The 18,639-nt window shown below is 34.3% G+C and overlaps 1 protein-coding gene and 1 pseudogene across 1 annotated transcript; both read left to right on the top strand.

Annotated features, from left to right (window-relative positions):
• Positions 1-1,807: 1,807 nt before the first annotated feature.
• LOC112003799 (large ribosomal subunit protein bL12cz-like) lies at positions 1,808-8,307 on the top strand (annotated as a pseudogene).
• Positions 8,308-14,262: 5,955 nt separating this feature from the next.
• Positions 14,263-18,132, top strand: LOC112003803 (PWWP domain-containing protein 3). The gene is made up of 2 exons (XM_024036014.2): positions 14,263-14,434; positions 14,800-18,132. Exon 2 carries the CDS (start codon positions 14,842-14,844, stop codon positions 17,872-17,874), a length of 3,033 nt encoding a protein of 1,010 aa, XP_023891782.2. The 5' UTR covers positions 14,263-14,434; positions 14,800-14,841; the 3' UTR covers positions 17,875-18,132.
• The last annotated feature ends 507 nt before the right edge of the window (positions 18,133-18,639 follow it).

Raw genomic sequence — 18,639 nt, 5'->3', positions numbered from 1 at the left:
AGTTCTAACAGATTTAATTTTGCAAGCCAATTTGTGTAAGAACCATAGAATAAAAAGAAGAGATGAGAGGTCTAACTTCAGATTTGGATTTCATTAAGTATACCCAAGTTGCTCGGGTTGCATCATCAACCACAGTTAGAAAGTACTTAAAACCATCCAAAGTAGGAGTAGCATAAGGACCCCAAACATCTAAGTAAATCAAATCAAAAGCATAAGAACTCAATTTATTATTGAAAGGAAAATGCATACATTTTTGTTTGGCTAGAGGACAGACCTTACAAAGATCATTACAAGATTTTTGCAAAAAAGGAAAAACTTGACCTAAAGCTTGAAGTTTAACATCTGATGGATGGCCAAGTCTTGCATGCCAGAGAGAAGAAAGGGGGCCTAAAGACATGACAGCAGTGAAAGTATGGAAAACATCACCCAATTTGTGGTGGACAAGGAAGTTTGAAAGTACAGTATAAGAAGGTTGATGAGAAGTGCCACATTATAGCAGGTATAGTCCATCAACTGCATGTCCCACTCCAATTGTTCTCCAAGAGGTAAGGTCTTGTGAAGCAAAAAGCAAACAAAAGTACAAGACAATTTGTTTGAAATTTAGTAAAGAAGCTGACAGATAAAAGATTGAAAATAAAGAAAGGCACACATAGGACATTGTGAAGAGTAAGAGAAGATGATAAAATAATAGTCCCAATGTGTGTTATTGAAGCTGTTTCTCCATTAGGCAGTTGAACCATGGACTTAGTAATAGTAGTAACAGTGGTCAAAAGGTGGACAGAACACACTATATGGTCAATGACACCAGTGTCAATGACCCAAGTATTGGAATCATATGCCCTTCTATTAACTAGTTGCAGAGAAAAAACTGAGTGTCCGAAATCCATACCTGCCATAGTAGGAGCATTAGATAATACCATATTAGCCATGGCATTAGTGAGTGTCTTTCCCTTGAATAGATGGATCTAATGGAGAACCAAGAGTGCCAATGAGAGCAAGAAGCTGTTGATATTGCTCTAGAGTGAAAATAGGTGTCATAAGACCTAAAGAAGCCAAAAAAGACAAATCCTAGGGCTGTGAGAGAGTCACTTGGTGTGCCATTGGAGTTTTGCCCTTGAACTTGTAACCAGGGGGGGAACCCATGTAACTTATAGCACTTATCAATGGTGTGACCAGACTTACCACAATGGGTGCAAATTGGCTTATCTTTTCCGCTATTCCCATTGTTTCCAACATAATTGACCCTAGAATTGACATTGAAATTCTACGATTTGGCAACCAAGGCAGCTGATTCAACCCTTGGATTGGAACAATGAGTAACAGAACTTTGTGTTTCTTCTTGAATCATCAAGGAATACACTTTATTGAGAGAGGGAAAGGGGTCCATAAACAAGATTTGTGTCCTTACTTGTGAGAAGAGTCATTTATCTCCATCAAAAACTTCATAACAGATTCTCTAGATTGCAAATTATTAAGTCTCTTATTCACATTACATGTGCATTTGCCACAAGTACAAGAAGGAAAAGGACTATTGTTTTGCAATTGATCCCAAAGAACCTTTAATTAAGTGAAGAAATCAGTAATGGAAGTCTCACCTTAATGGAGTTCTGTAATTTCATTTTGAAGGTTGTAAATCTTAGGACCATTCTTTTGAGCAAGACGATCTCTTAAATCATTCCAGATTCCCAAGGTAGTGCTTCATAGATGATACTAGCTTGAAGCTTAGGAGAATCTGAGTTTGTCAACCAAGTTCCCACCATATTATCACACTTGATCCAAGCTTGAACAGCTGAAGGCGTGGACATCGATGGAGATGACAAAGTGAGTGTGCCATCAATGAAACCTAGTTTGTTTTTGGTGAGCAAAACTTTCCTCACTGCTCATGCCCAAGTTGAGTAATTCTCACTCCCTGTCAAAGGTTGAGTCACAAGTACAGTGCTTGGACTCTCTCCATGTTGCAAAAATAAAGGATCATCCATTGGAGAATCTTGAGCAGATGGAGGAGCACTCTCTGTCGTGGGAACAGATAAAGAAGCAACAAAAGCAATTGATGACAAGAAAAAGCTTTGACAAGTTAAAAGGAAAATAAATTTTGAGAGAAAATTATAAGAGAAAACCAAACCCTAGATTGGAATTTGGGAAAATGTCTAGAAACTTAGAGAGAATTCTATAAAGCTTGCTCTGATACCATATCAAAAACTTGTGATGAAAAACTAATTCTCATTAATTAGAAATCAAGATACAGAGTTTGTATATATATATATATGTACAGAGAAGAAGAAAACTATCAAAGAAAAAAACTAACTTTAACACGTGCAGTACAGGTTCTATAACTAACATTTACACGTGCTAACTAATAACAGTGACTAAACAGTAACTAACACTAACAGGTTGTTTTGGCGCTTTAAGCTACAGTCACTGTCGTTTAGCTTCATCTATGTTCTGCAGTTATGGAGTTACCCTTGCTACCTCTATCTTCTTCTGTCAAGCCAATCTGCCCTTGCTTGAGCTTATTATCTTCATTTTGATAGCTTTCTTCTAATGTTACTCATCGTTTATATGGCTGGAATTGTGGGTTATGTGTTAATTGAGGTTTCATCCATTAGCAAATTTCTGATAATATTGTTAAAAAGTTATCTTGTTTTGAAACATTGTACTCTCATACTCTGTTAAAGAAGTTTTAAAATAATTTTAATAAAACAATAATGTCTCATAGGAAATGATCAACGCTACATAAATTGCCAAAAAAAAAATCATATCTAAAATATATTTTTGTATAAATAAAATTGATGTGATAATTTTTACTTTTTAGCCATTTTATGTAATGTAGATGACTAAAAAAAATCAATATTAAAAAAAAGTAAATGAGTAATTAAAGTTTCTTGCTACTGTTTATCTTACATAACTTAGCTTGATTTAATAAGAAGAGGAAGAAGAAATAAACACACAAATAATAGATTTTTTTTAAATTAAAAAATTATAATTGAACTCAAAGATTTAATGCAAATGTAGATTAACGGTTGCTAGGTGACAATCACAGTGAATGGTTGGATAAAAGTTAGGGTCCAAATCTTTTGAAGGTATTGTCTTCCCACTCACCACGTGGCAATTAATATATTATTTATATATAGTTTAAATCACAATGCTTTTTTAATGAGTTAGTTGATTTATTTAAATAATATACATTGATAATCTTATAAATCATCACATAATAGATTAGAAAAAATAGCTCCAAACTGGTTCAAAGCCAAACTTTATATGTAGATAGAGATCACCAACCCAGTCTTGATGGAAGGATTTAGACAAAATTTGGTTCTAAATATGCCTACAACACCCACTAAAAAAATAACATGATTACATATTATAAAAATATAACCATTAAATTTAAGTGCATAGCCTTTTTTTTTTTTTTTTTTAAGGCCAAGTTATAACACCAATATATTAGTCAAGACTCAAGACAACCTCACCCCACCCTCCCCCCCCCCCCGGGGGCCAAAATTGGCAATTAACACCAATCCCCAAACTATATAGTTAGTTGGCAATGTTTCAAAACTATATACTAAACTAGCATATCGAGTTTAAAAGACTCGATTTACCTCTTATAACTCGAGCCTCAAAGGCTCATTTTCATGTTCTGATTTGGTTTTTTTTCCATGTGGAATCCACCTGGAAGTCGACTCTTAGAGGCTCGAGTTCCATATCGACCCCTAGAGCCTCGATTTCTGTGTTTAGAGAATGATGTGGTTTATCCACATGAAATCCACTTGGAAATCAACACTTAGAGGCTCAAATTCATAAAGGCAAAATTCCCTCTCTTTCTCTCACGTTATCATTCAGTCACACTCACTCTCTCCATTCTTACTCGTCAACAGAGACACTCTCAATTCCTCACTCTCATTCTTCCTCTAACTCTCAATTCCTCGTCCTCCACCAAATTCCTCATCCACAGACTCACCCTCAGTTCTTCTCCCTTAGTTCTTCCCCTAAATCCACAGACTCACGCAAACACTCTGGCCACCCTACCTCACTGAAAATCGCTACCTCAGTATCACTGAAACCCATAATCTATAGAAGCTTGTGAAACACCAGGTAATCCATTTTGTTAAATGCATTTTTTGTTTTGTGAGTTTGATTTTTTATTTTTACGCTTTTTTCTGTTCGTGGGTTGAAATGTTGATATATGCTTAAATCATTGAATAGTATATTAGGGAAATAAAATTTCTATCTTGTATTTTGTCAAAAAAAGGGAACACATTTCAAATTTCTATCAAATTTTAAATGCATTTTTTTTGTGATATGGTTGGTGCAATTTAAGTTGGATGGATCTTTTGTGAAATTTCTATGCATTGTTTTGTGATATGCATTTCATTTCAGTAATAGCTTGTAAGAGTTAAATTTGATTTGATATATAGTGTTCCTTTTGCCATTATCCGTTATAAAGAAACACTAATTGCATTGTTTAGCAAAAAAAAAAACAGAATTTAATGTTTAATTTTGAAATGATATGTTTCATCAGTAATGAACGAAAGTACTAAATAATTTCGTTGCTAAAGTTAATAAACACTAGCTCTATATTATTATTACGTCGTAAAAGGATGGTATTAACTGCGATGAAGTTTAAAATTACATAAAATCCATCACACCTCCAACAACAGCCCAACATCTGCCATTCTTTTGAATAAAAAATTGCATTCTTGGACTGCTTAAACTGGTTCTTTCCCAAAACCAAAACTTACAATTAAGAGTAGAAGATTTCTATTCAGTAGATATATGAAACCCATGTAAATAAATGCAGGTTATACATTGAAGTCGCTAACTATCTTATCTTTTAACCTCAAATAACTCTGTTTCTCAAACACCGTACAAGCATATAGATAAAGTGATCAAGGCTTTCTTACATTACCTGCATTTGATGGGTTCCAACACCTTTGTCTCACCCTCAACCACCCAATCATTTACTTAATAGGGCCTATTCAACCCCAAAAAAAAAGACACAATAAACACGTAATTTATCCAAAGACAAAAGATAATAAGCCAATTCAAATCTCCACAACATAATACAAACTACCAAGTTCACATTTTACAACAACACATCTCAATATTATAATACAAGCAAGTTCTACAGAAGCAAAATTCACAACCACCCATCTCAATAATACTCAAAAACCAAAGAATATTAAAAACTACACATTGCCAATGAAAATTATTTCAATGTCATTCAATTCCAATTCATCAATTTTACTAAAAAAAAAAACTTACAATCAAAAAAGATTTTATATTCAAAATTGAATCAGGCTAAAGCTTCTTATCAGACCTAAAACACAAATGAACAGGAAATACAGAGCAAGATGAAGAAATGAGAAATAACGAAACCCACACCTTCTGCTTTTTAAGCCAAGGATCTATTTTGAGTCAAAGCCGGTTTGGCGCGATTCTAATTCCAAAGTATCCAAACCCAAGTCTGATCAGAACTTGGGTTTTCTCTTAGCTTTCAAAATTCACTTTGTAGATGCATTTGTCTTAATCCTGATAAACAAAATGCAATATGTAATAAAAAAATCTAATAAAAATAGTGCTATGAGTGAAATTTTTATTAATTAACAAACACCGGATGCAAGCACCCAATTGACGCAAAATGAACAAATAAATATTAAATACCGCAGGCATAGATCTCCATTGTCTATTACAAAGAGCTTTCATATATAATCTGTGAAAATCTTTAGTACTCTTCTGTTTGAGAAAAACAAGTTTCCTTCTTGGCTTCTCTCCATTAGAATCAAAATAATTTCAATTCATATAGATTTAATGCGAGTTTCTGGTGTGGTAAACTTGTTAAATTTCAATCTTTTTTTTTTATGGAACTATTATAGCTGCCAAGATATAATAGTCTAGCTTATTATTGATTTCGAGGTTTCAAAATCCTCAATGCATTCATTCTCAAAAAAAAAAAAACAAAAACAAAAAAAAAAAAACAAAAACAAAAAAAAAAACAAAAATACAAAAAAAAAAACAAAAAACAAAAACAAAAAATCCCCAATGTATTCAAGAACTCAATTGCCAATTTCACCCTTTTACCTCTAGAGATTCTTGAACAACTAAAACATTTTTATAGACTATAAAAGATTGAGACATAAGATCATCTAGAATCTCCTTGTCATAGATAGGAGGTGAATCCAATCAATCTCTAAGTCAAGAGATGGAAATGTTTTTTGAAAATATCTTTTTGTCATGATCCATTACATACCCATGATAAAAACCTAAAAATACAAATATATCTAAAATAATTTTTACTTAAAAAGAAAATTCATGATCCATTAAAAAAATTTCATGATCCATTACATACCCATGATAAAACCTAACAATACAAATATATCTTAAATAATTTTTACTTTTTATAAGAACCTAGCAAATATATACATATAAAACCTTGCAAATATATACATTGACAACTAGATACACTAACAACTATACACAATTGGTAGAAGTTCTAAAGTGCAAATACCCTTACTTGACATGTGGATTTATGAGCTATGAGTGTTAGGATTGTATGAGAGTAAGGGAGAGAGTGAGAAAGGGAGAGTACAAGAGTGAAGAGATGTTTTCTTCACTATTTGCTCGAGAGACCCACAACAGAGAGAGCTAAGATCTGAATGAGGTTTATGAGAAAATAGGGACCCAAAGAAACCACGTGGATTAATATCCACCACAATTGCAAATCGAGCCTTTGAGGCTTAAGTTTGCTTTTAAGAAATCGAGACTTTAAGGGTAAATTTTTAGGTGGATTCTACGTGGATAAAAACCAAATCAAAATACGAAAATTGAGCCTTTGATGCTGAGTTTAGGGATAAATCGAGTCTTTCAAACTTGAGAGGCTAGTTTAGCATATAGTTTTGAAACTTTGCCAATTAACTTTATAGTATGGGGATTAGTGTGAATTGCCATTCTCCCCCCCCCTCCTCCTCCTCCTCTCTCTCTCTCTCTCTCTCTCTCTCTCTCTCTCTCACTTCACTTCAATTTTTAGTATTCACATGTGGCCACAAACACTCTCTCCACAATCTCGAGGTAATTTGCAGACTAGCATAGTAAGGAGAAAGAATATCATAAGTTAAGATGCGTTTGAAATTTTTTTGCAAACTAGTAACTTGAGTTTTATAGACTCGATTTCAATCTAAAACTCGAGGGTTAAAGACTCGATTCTCACTTGGTGAGTTGGCAGTATGATGCTACATAGATCTCGAGTCTTAGAGACTCGAGTTTCAAAAAGCAAAACTGAGTCTCTAAGACTCGATTTTTGTACTTGAAGAACATCATATCTGAAGAAGAACAAAGGAAGAATGATATGAAGAAGAACAAAGGAAGAACATATCTGAAAAGGCACAATCTGAAGCTCCAAAGAACAGAGGAAGAATGAAGAGACGATATGGTCGATTGGAAGATTGAATGCTAGGTGAGCCGATCTAGTTGATTGGATGATTGAACACTAGGTGGGCGATTGGACGATCTAGTCTTTAGATCTGCAGTGTTGAAGAACGAAGAAGAATAAGGAAAAAAATAAAACGCGAGGAAGAAGAATGCGTAGGAAAAAATAAAACGGTGAAACTCGAGTTCCACGTGGATATTTTTCCACCTCAGATGCCACCGCTTACAAATCGAGACTTAGAAACTCGAGTTTTATCTTGGAACTTGAGTTTTAGACACTCGAGATGCTAGTTTCCCACATTGTTTTGAAACATGACAACTAATGAAATTGTTTGATATCTAAGGTTATTTGGAAAAAAAATTCCCACAATCTCCCTCACACTCCATTCCCCCTCTTATCCTTAATCCGCACCAAAACCCACTTTCGTCCACTTCCCATCTGCTAAACCCACCCACCGTCTCACCCACTTTCGTCCCATCTCCGCCATGTCTGCCCCAAAAAAGATCGAAAAGCTCAGCGCCCAAATCTCCTCCCTCACTCTCGAAGAAGCCAAGAGCTTGGTCGACTACCTCCAAAAAAAGCATGACATCTCCCTTGCCTCCTACGCCCTAGTAGAGACCATTGGAGTAGCCGTTGATGGAATTGATGTGGGACCCACCGTTGTCGAAGAGAAGACCGAGTTCGACGTGGTTATCAAGGATGTCCCCAGCAGTTCGAGGATTTTGGTGATTAAGACGGTGAGGGCGTTGACGAACTTGGCTTTGAAGGAGGCTAAGGAATTGATTGAAGGGTTGCTTAAGAAGTTTAAGGAAGAGGTTTCTAAAGATGAGGCTGAAAAGGCCAAGAAGCAGCTTGAGGAAGCTGGGGCTAAGATTGCTATTGTGTAATTTAATTTGATTTTTGGGTTTCTAAGAGCATCCACAATGGTTTTTTTTTCAATTCTATCCTATTTTACCATTCCAAAAAGCTACTTTATCAATTATACTATACCATTTTACAATACCCCCAACATCCCAAAACTCTATTTTTTTTTAAATTTTATTTAAATATTCTTTTTTAATCTTTTTTTTTATTTATTTACTATTTCTCTTTTTCTCTTCCTTTTCCTCTCTTTCTCCCTTAGTCTTTAGCACCAGCCTCAACCTCTAGCAAACCCATACCCAGCAAAATCACAACAAAAAATCACCCAAATCAAACAAGCACCAGAAATCCACCTGCCACCCCAGCAAAATCGCAACAAAAAATCTAAAAATCCATACCAAAATCATAACAAAAAAATCACCACCTGTCACCCCTACAAAATCATAACAAAAAATCCATACCAGAAACTAGATTGCAACCCAGACCTCTTCCTTAGCCATCGTTCACAACAGAAGAAAAAAAAAAAGAAAAAAAAAAAGAAAAAAGAAAAAAAAAACACAAACACAAACACACACACACAAACACAGAGAACCTAGATTGCAACCCAAAAGAACCGGATTGCAACCCAATTTGGTGGTACTTTTTAACTGGGACCGAGTCGGAGCTTTCCAACATCTACGATGAAATCCTCATGCTCCTTGACACCGGCTGATTTTGATCTTAACCCAAACCCAAAAATAGCTTCAGCGATGGAGAGAGAGAGAGATGAGAGACCGTGGAGAGAGAAATGATTGAAAGACCATAAAATATTAATATAACGTTTACCATTGAGCTACAATGCGATTCTATGTTTAGAATCGCAATGTAGCACAATTTTTTTTTTTTTTTTTGGCAATAGTTACAAAACCCAACATCTAATGGAGTGGCATTTTGGACCTAAATTGTAAAATAGGCCTACATTTGGTATTTGGCCTATCCGTTGCTGATGCTCTAATAGTTAATTTGTGTTTTTGGGTTTAGTTTGTAGTTGGGTTATGGTGGTATAGTGAAATGTGATGGTTCTTCATGAATGATTTTTGTAAATTTAGTGGTTTTTTGTTGGTTGCACTCTTTGTATTTGTTGTAATGCCACAGATAATGTGAGAGACAGAGAGGAGCTTGTGAAATGAAAGTGCATTTTATAGACTTGTGTTGTGGAGGTTTTACACTTTTTATGTATGTATGCATGTGTTATGGTAGTGTTCATTGAATTGGATAAGACTTAAAAAAGGTAGCAATTTGCGATTAGTTGAGTTGGGAGGGATTACATGAGTGAATTTTGTGACTTGGTTGTCCCTATTTTGAAGGGTAATGCTTGTTGTTACTTGTTTTAGTTGGTTTTTAGTTGCACTTGTTTTGTTTGTTTTATTGCATCAGAGGAGGATGTTGAACAGGTGAGGTTTGTGGAATGAGCTGCATTTCTAGATTGGTATTTTTATGTGTGCTTTAGTAGTGTTCATTGAATTGGACAATGAAGAAAATCTAAAAAAAGTGTAATCTCTTTTTTATATGTAAGAAAATAGTTGAATATGCCTAATCCAATCTAATTCATGTATGAAAATAGCAGCATTTCTATACGATGTGTTTTACGTCCTTGTATACTTCTTCACTTTAGAAATTAAGGTGTAAAAATGAGAGAGAGGGAAGGTATCATTTTTCTATGAAATACTTTTGTGGGAAATGGAACTCAAATTGGAGCCCCATGGAGTCAAGGACACTCATGACTTGGATCTGAACCAATCCCCTCACACCCTTTTTTTTTTTTTTAATTACAAGATAGAAATTCTACTCTAGCATAATTTAAGTGTATATGTGTGTAAAACTCTCTCTAAAAGACTTGAACCCCAGCCCTTAACTTCCAAACCTTATACTGGAGAAGTGACCATCTCACCAAGCGTGTGCGGTGGTCAAATTGTTTTCTTTTAATGTTGATCATCATTTATATGGCTGGAATTGTGGGTAATATGTGTTAATGAAGGTTTCATTCGTTAGCAAATTTCTGATGATATTTTTGAAAAGTTATCTTCTTTTGAAACATTGTACTCTCATACTCTGTTAAAGAAGTTTTAAAATAATTTTAATAAAACAATAATGTCTCATAAGAAATAATCAATGCTACATAAATTGCAAAAAAAAAAAAATATATATATATATATATATATCATCACTAATACATATTTTTGTATAAATAAAATTCACGTGATAATTTTTACTTGTTAACCATTTTTTATGTAATGTAGATGACTAACAAAAACTAAATATTAAAAAAAAAAATTAAATGCATTCTCAAAATAATTAAATGCTACTGTTAAAGAGTTATCATCAAAAGTGGATGTCATATGTTGAAACTCTCTTTAAAAAAAAATAGCTTGATTTAATAAGAAGAGGAGGAAGAAATAAACACACAAATAATAGATTTTTTTAATCAAAAAATTATAATCGAGCTTAAAGATTCAATGCAAATGTAGATTAACTGTTGCTAGATGGCAATCATAGTGAATGGCTGTAAAAAAAATAGAGTAGAAATCGTTTTGAAGTTATTGTCTTTCCACTCACTGTGTGGCAATTAAATATATTATTTATGTGCAATTTTTAATCATAAAGCTTTTTTAATAAGTTATTTGATCTGCTTAAATAATATGCATTGATAATCTTATAAATTGTCACATAATAGATTAGAAAAGATAGCTCCAAATCGGTTTAGAGTCAAACTTTATATACAGATAGAGATCACCAACCCAATCATGATGGAAGGATTTGGACGAAATTTGGCTCTAAACATGCCTACAGCACCTATAAAAAAATTAACATAATTACATATTTTAAAAATATAACTATTAGATTTAAGGCATAGTCAGAAATTTTTGTATGGGAGGCCAAGTTTCGACACTAATATATTAGTCAACCTCCCCCCCCCCCCCCACACACAACACACACCGCGCGCGCGCAGACACACACACATCTATACTAACTATAGAGGATTCCCCTTTTTGGATTAGACTTTTATGTGGTTTGAAATACTTCTAGACCCTACGTTTAATAGAGACAAAACTTGAGGATAATATGTTAAAATATATCTCCAACTTCACATAAAATGCCTACAAAATAAGACACTTTCTTACTAATCCATGTATTCAAAAAAACTTATCCAAAAGTTAAAATAATAAAAAAATAAAAAAATTTCAATCCACTTTGATATTTCCCTCAAGACCACGTTCCTTTTTTTTTTAAAAAAACTTTATCAAGACTTACCAATTTCTTTTATTTATGAATTTCCAGTTTCCTTAATTCCTAATCTCACATACACTTGACCAAAAAAAAAAAAAAAAAGAGCTTCATCGCACGCGCTTGTGATGACACACACACACACACACATTTTTATTTGATAAGTTATATATGTACACACACCCCAAAAAGAAAAAAAGGAAAAAAAAAAAAAAAAGAGCTTAGCATTTTATATCAAAATCATGTTTCATGATGATCTCTCATAAATTGAAATTTATCCTTTTCCATTTTCATAGTGAAATTCTAACGAATTTCATTTTTAATACAAATTATCAATTGTATACCAAAATGAGTAAAAAATATTTTAATTGAACTAATAAAATTTTCAAAAACATGAATGATTCAAAACTTGGAGGAAAAAGTTTGGTTCTAAACATATTTGAAGTTATCTTGCTCTAACCCATTACATGGCGACTAAATAAACATTTCATGTGTAATTTTAGTCACAATATTTTTTTAATGATTGAATGACTTTTTTAATCACTACATAATGTGTTGAAAAGATACATTTAAACATGTTTTGAGCTAAACTTTATAAAAAATTTAACACACACATACACACATATACTAACTAAGGAAATTTCAAAATTTTGGGGGGACCATGGCGCACCACCCATGTTTGTAGCTCCGCCACTGGTACTTGGATTGTATATTCTTAGCACATATGTCAAATTTTGTACCAAATAATTGTTATTTACTATTCAAATCCATAAACTTATTTTTTAGGTATAATCTTATATTACCAAAAAAAAAAAAACTTTAAATTTAAAAATTTGTCAATAACATAATTATTGGTTTTTGATTTTTTGAAAATTTTGCAAGAATAAAAGATATAAGAAGAAAACGTAATCTAACAGAAAATTTGTCAAAATTCATATCTAATAAAAAAATATTAAGTGATGTTATAACTTTGTTAGAAAGATTCTAACCCTTTCAACACTAAAAGAAAGAAAAACATTGAGAGAAGTGGAGAGAAGAAACTACAAAAGTGAGAATCAAGCTTAGAAAGATATGAGTCTAAAATTGTGAAACAAACAAAATTAACAAGATGTAATTTAGATGCAAAAGCTTACGTTAAGTACTTTGGGTTTCTCAATCAAATATATTAAAGTACATTCACCTATCAAGCATAAACATACTACAATATTCTTGAATGACAATTAAATAAAAAGAAGTGTTATGTTCACAACATTTTTTACAACAAATTATAGGTGGTTAGTTGTTATTGGTTGAGTTATTTTTTCCCCACTAATACACAACTTGTAACAATCTATCATTTAGAATTTGTTACAAAAGTATTGTTGAATATAGTATTTCTCTCAAATAAAATACACATATGGTTTGTATTTAATGTATTGCAACTAAAAAATTGTACAAAAGTTTTATCCATTAATAACAAATCCAAAGCCATATGATGAAAGAGATTAAAAAATGAGAAATATTATATGGACAAAGTTTAGCTACAAAATTGGTTGTAGCCTTAAGCTGCAAACTCACTCAATAAAATAAATATTACTGCATATTTTGAAAATCTAACCGTTAAATTATATATTCATTACACTCTTAATACACATGACAATTTTTGTATCAATCGGATATTATTTACTATATAATCTATAATTTTATATTTTATGCATAATTTTAAATTACAAAAACTTGTAATTTAAAAATTTATTGATAACATAGCTATTGATTTTTAATTTTCTTGAAATTTTGCAAACATAGAGGAAATAAGAAGAAGATGTAATCCAATAGTGAATTTGTCAAAATTTACCTCAAATAAAAAGATATTGAGTGAGTTTGTAGCCTAAGGCTATAATCGATTTTGTAGCTAAATTTTGTCTATATTATATTCATAATATTTTCACAACAAAACTTATATGACAGGTTGTTATTGTTGGATTAGAAAAGTAATTTCAATAGTAGATTCAAATTAGAACTAATAATAATTAAACACTTATAATTTATTATGAAAATATCATAAAAATAACACTCTTTTAAAAAAATACGTGTGAAAATAATAATTGACCCATTTAAACCATAGATAACTGACCCAACTCGTTGTTTTAACCAATCATCATTCGAGCCGACCCCGTTTTTCAAGGGTTCAAATTGTTTTCACCCATATTCATGTTTATCATTGAATTTAAAATGGATAAGTGGAATTCGAATTCAAATTCAAATTTATCAAATCTTAAAAAAAAATTAAAAAAAAAAATCTATACGTAAATTTTCCAAAATAAACTTCAAAAAATTAAATAAATAAACCTGTTTTTAAGTACAAAATAAATCAACTTTCTTCCATTAAAAAAAATTAAACCATTAAAAAAAATTTTTGCAGAAAAATTATAAAAATAAATAAACTTTTTTTTTTTTTTTTTAGAATGACATAAATAAATAAACCTAAACACACGCTAAAAAAAATCAACTTTCTTCCATTAAAAAAAATTAAACCATTAAAAAAAAAATTTTGCAGAAAAATTATAAAAATAAATAAACTTTTTTTTTTTTTTAAGAATGACATAAATAAATAAACCTAAACACACGCTAAAAAACCTAAGCGTGGAAGTAGACCGTTCGATAGCGACAGCCAAAAAGAAAAAAGCGCCGAGTCACCACCGCTTGAAAATGAAACCAGCCTCTCTTTTTACCACGATATTTTCATTTCCCAGGCCCGAGATATTCCTCTCTCTCTCTCTCTCTCTCTCTGTAAAACCATTTTATATTCCTTTCTCTCTCTAGAGTTGGATTCCATTCCACTATCCTCTGGAAAAAAATGGCCTTGAGAATCGCTTCCAAAGGTTAAAGCTTTGCAAAACCATAGCCCTGGTATATATCTTTCTTTTCTCTGCTTATGTTTTTTTTTGCTTTCGCATAAAAATACTATCTTTTTTTTTTTTGTTTAAGGTTGTGTTTTAAAAAAAATCAAATGTTAGTGTTCAGCTTTTTGTTCAAGAAACCCAAAATCCCATTATAGAATGTTCTGATTTACAAGTGGGTTTTGATTGTTTTTCATTTTGCCTTTTGTTTTTTTTCAAGTTGGTGGAGTTTGGTTTTCCCAAGAAATCTGTTTTCCTGGAGATATTAAAGTTCAGCTTTTTCGTCAAAGAAAAAAACCCCAAAACCCCAAATAATGTTCTGATTTACATGTGGGTTTTGTTTGATTTTTCCATTTTCGTTTTTGATTTTTTCAGTTGGTGGAGTTTGGTTTTCCCGAGAAAAATATTTTCCCGGAAATGGGAACGGTTGAGACCAAGTCTAAAACCCTAATAGCTGAACCAGCTAAACCTCAAGTCCATAAAGAGGAAGACTTTGAATTTGGTATTGATGGTTCGGCCGGTTCTGGGGTAGGTTCAGAGGGGGCACAAGAAAATGGGAATAGGGTTTCTGTAAATGGAAAGGAGGGTTTGGATGGTGATTTGGGAGGTGGGTTTGTTGAGGGAGTTAAGAATCAGGTTGTTGGGACCGAGATTTCGGTAGAGGAGGGTTTGGGAGGCCGAGATTTTGATGTTTTGGGTGGAGGGGAGAAAGGTGGGCTCGAGGATTGTGAGATGAAGGGAGTAACTTCTTTGTTGAAAATGAGAGAAAGTGTGAAGGTAGTTGAGGTTCAAGACGGTGGTGAGAGTGAGAGTTTCAAAATGTTGGAAACTTTAGGCGTTGAGGGAATGGCCAGTGGTGGTGATAGGGTGTCACGTGTCATAGATATAGGCGGGGGAGTGTCGAATAGAGGTGTGGAAGAGAGGGGGCATTTGGGAGAGGAATTTGTGGTTAAGGATAATGGTGGTGGTTTGAGAGAAAATGGGCAAGACCCAGATGGGGAAATTGGGATTGTTGAGGTTCCAATTGAGGATATGGTTGTGAACAATGAGATGGAAGAAGAGGAGGGTGTGGTTGATGAAGGGCATGAGTTTTCTGTGGGTGATTTTGTGTGGGGTAAGATTAGGAGTCACCCTTGGTGGCCAGGCCAGGTATATGATCCTTCAGATGCTTCAGATTATGCAGCAAAGTTGAAGGTGAAAGACCGGTTGCTTGTGGCATACTTTGGAGATGGCACGTTTGCTTGGTGCCAAGCCTCTCAGTTGAAGCCTTTTGAGGAGAATTTTGAAGAGATGTCACGGCAGAGTAACTCAAAGACCTTTGTTTATGCTGTGCATAAGGCTGTGGATGAGATTAGTAGGCTTTTAGAGCTAGAGATGACTTGTTCTTGTGTAAGAAAAGAGAACGGAGATGGACTTGATAGACCATTGGTAGTGAATGCTGGAATCAAGGATGGAGTCAATGTGCCTGAAGGTGGAATTGGGAAGCTTTCAAACATTATGACTGAACCAGTGGACCTTCTTGGTGAAGTGAAACAAATTGCGCAGACTATTTCCTTTCCCAGCACACTTGGGCTTTGGGTGTTAAAGAGCCGGCTGGCAGCTTTTTATCGTGCAAAGGGGGGTCATCCCTTGCCTTTGTTTCATGAACTACAACCAATTCCCGGCCTTGAAGATGATTTGAATTATGGGGCAGCAGGCATAAGTAATACAGTGGAAGTCCCAATCCAAGGGCCATTTGCTGAAGAGTGGCTTTCTTCACCAATAAGTCCTAAATTTGGCCAAACTAATCAAACCACGTTGCAGAAGTGCGTAGGGAATTCAGATGATAGACTGCATCAAAGAAGGAAGCAAAAAAGTATTGCTGAAATTATGGAAGGGAACAACGATATTACGGCAAAAGGCAAGGATGGAGATGTGGCTGAAGAAGAGACAACCACAGGCAAATTGGCAACATCATCTGCGAGGAAGAGAAGGAAAGGCATTGATGAAACTGATGCTCATCTAGGCAATGAGGCAACTTCTGTAACAAGGACTAAGAGAAAGGCAAGGATGTTGGGGTCTCCATTAAGTACTAATAGCAAAGTTTCTAGTGTAAAAAATGATGGCATTGGTGGCAAGGAAGAAACGAAGAAGAGCCCTTCGTCTAGAAGAAGCAAGAAGAATGCAGATGTCAGCATTGAAAATGATGGTGTTGGGGCCAAAGGAAAAATTGAGAAGGGCTCTTTGTCAAGGGAAAGGAAGAAGAGCAAGTACTTGTCCCCTCCCTTCACAAGTCTAATTGGGGTGCAAAAGAAGAAAGACATAGAAGCAGAGTCCCGTAAAGTTTCTAATGAAGCTCAATTAGGGGAGCAGATTACCACCGTTGCTGGCCACCTTGCTGGGTCCCCTCCAATTCTGAAGCGTAGTCGTGACAAATTGCAGAAGAAAATCTCCCTACAACTTGGGCTGGGGCATGAGCCATCTAATATCTCAAGTCCTCAAACACCAAAACAAGATTTGATCCCAGTCATTGATCTGATGAAAGTTAAGGCACCTGCTAATCAAGTGCTCACTCAAGTTCGCTATGCTGCTCTTAATCCCACAATGGAAAACAAATCCCTTGAAATGATGGGCAACTTTATGTCCATACTCAGAAGTTCAGTCTATCGTGATGGATCAAATTACAAAGCGTACAACAAGCGTCGAACTGGTAGAAAGAGAAGGAATATAGACACTGAGCCTGGGTCATTGGGTAAAGACCAAAATCATACTGACCACAAATCACCTGGACTTGAATCCAAGCGGAGGAAGATCAATAAGAACAAGGAACCGGAGTCAAATCAGGCTAAACCAAAGAAATCTGCTGAAATACCAGATGCAAAGCTTAAAAAGCCTAGGTCAAAGCAAGCTGCTGGAAAATCCAATATGAAGACCAGTTTTAAGAAGAATGAGGGGGAAGCTTCTGCTGTAGCAGCGCTTTTTGCGACATTTGGACCAGGATCCTGTTTGCCCACTAAAGCTGATCTTCTCAAAATTTATGGTAAGTTTGGCGCGCTAAATGAAGCGGAAACAGACATGTTCTACAACAGTTTCTGTGCTCGGATTGCCTTTATTAGGAGCTCTGATGCAGAAGAAGCCTTAAATCAGTCACTACAAAGTAACCCTTTTAAATCTGCCTATGTCACTTTCCGACTCCTATATCCCAAACCTGGATCAAAGACTCGTGAAATAAGAGAGATCCCACCACCAAACGCTGTTTCTGTACCCAGTGTCCAAGGCAAGACGCAAGAGAAGTCTTCTGATTCACAGCCATTACAACTTGACTACCTGAAGCAGAAACTTGAGATGATGAACTCAATGCTGGAAAACTCAGGTGGTAAGGTGTCGCCCGATACGAAAGGCAAATTGGAGAGTGAAATAAAAGGCCTATTGGAGAAGTTGAGCACTGAGCCAGGATCCTCCTCATCTTAGATCAGAGAATATGAGAAACTGAGCAATTTGGTTCCACACACACAGTTTTACAGCATATAGCTATGGTCCATGTCTAGGTTTAGAAATGTATTATGTTACTTTCTTTTGCGGATGCTTGAAGAGGATGTAAGAGTTAATTCTCTCACTGTTGTTTCAGTGAGTAGGTATTAACTTGATATAGTTGGGTTGGTCTTATTAGCATTTAAGTAAACTAGTTGCATATGCTCATCAGTATAGAGATTATCACCTTTTAGTCCATCTTCTATCTTAGTTTGTAATTGATCCTCAGAATTAATGGTAACAGTTAGCTACATGGTTTCAAGATTTAAAAAATACGTGATCTTGAGCTTATTCAAATCTGAAAATTTCCAAGTTTAAAATTATGGCCAGAAGCTATTCCAGCAATCTTTCTTAATAGCACGGTGGTGATTATATATTTGTTCCAAGTGCCAATCCATGTTATTCGAATCTTTGTGGATTAAGAGAATTGGCCTAATTAGGAGAACGTAAAATTTGTAAAGCTGGGCTACTTGTTTTGTCCAGAGATTGAATTCAGTCTCTTTCCAGTTAGTATCTAGTCTTTTTGTTTTTTCCAATTATTGCTACTCCTGAATGGTGCGTTATGGCTGAGTTCGGGGATTTTGTAGGGGCTCAAGTGGCTAATTTCTTATAGTCATGGTTGTCAAAATTGGAATCCTACGTAAAATCGTGGGAGATAGGTGGAATCCTAGATCGTAGGATGAGATCGTGAATCGTAAGATCTTA

Source organism: Quercus suber, unplaced genomic scaffold (assembly GCF_002906115.3).
Source record: "Quercus suber isolate HL8 unplaced genomic scaffold, Cork oak 2.0 scaffold_6, whole genome shotgun sequence".
Taxonomy (NCBI): Eukaryota; Viridiplantae; Streptophyta; class Magnoliopsida; order Fagales; family Fagaceae; genus Quercus; species Quercus suber.
This window is presented reverse-complemented; position numbering and strand designations above follow the sequence as displayed.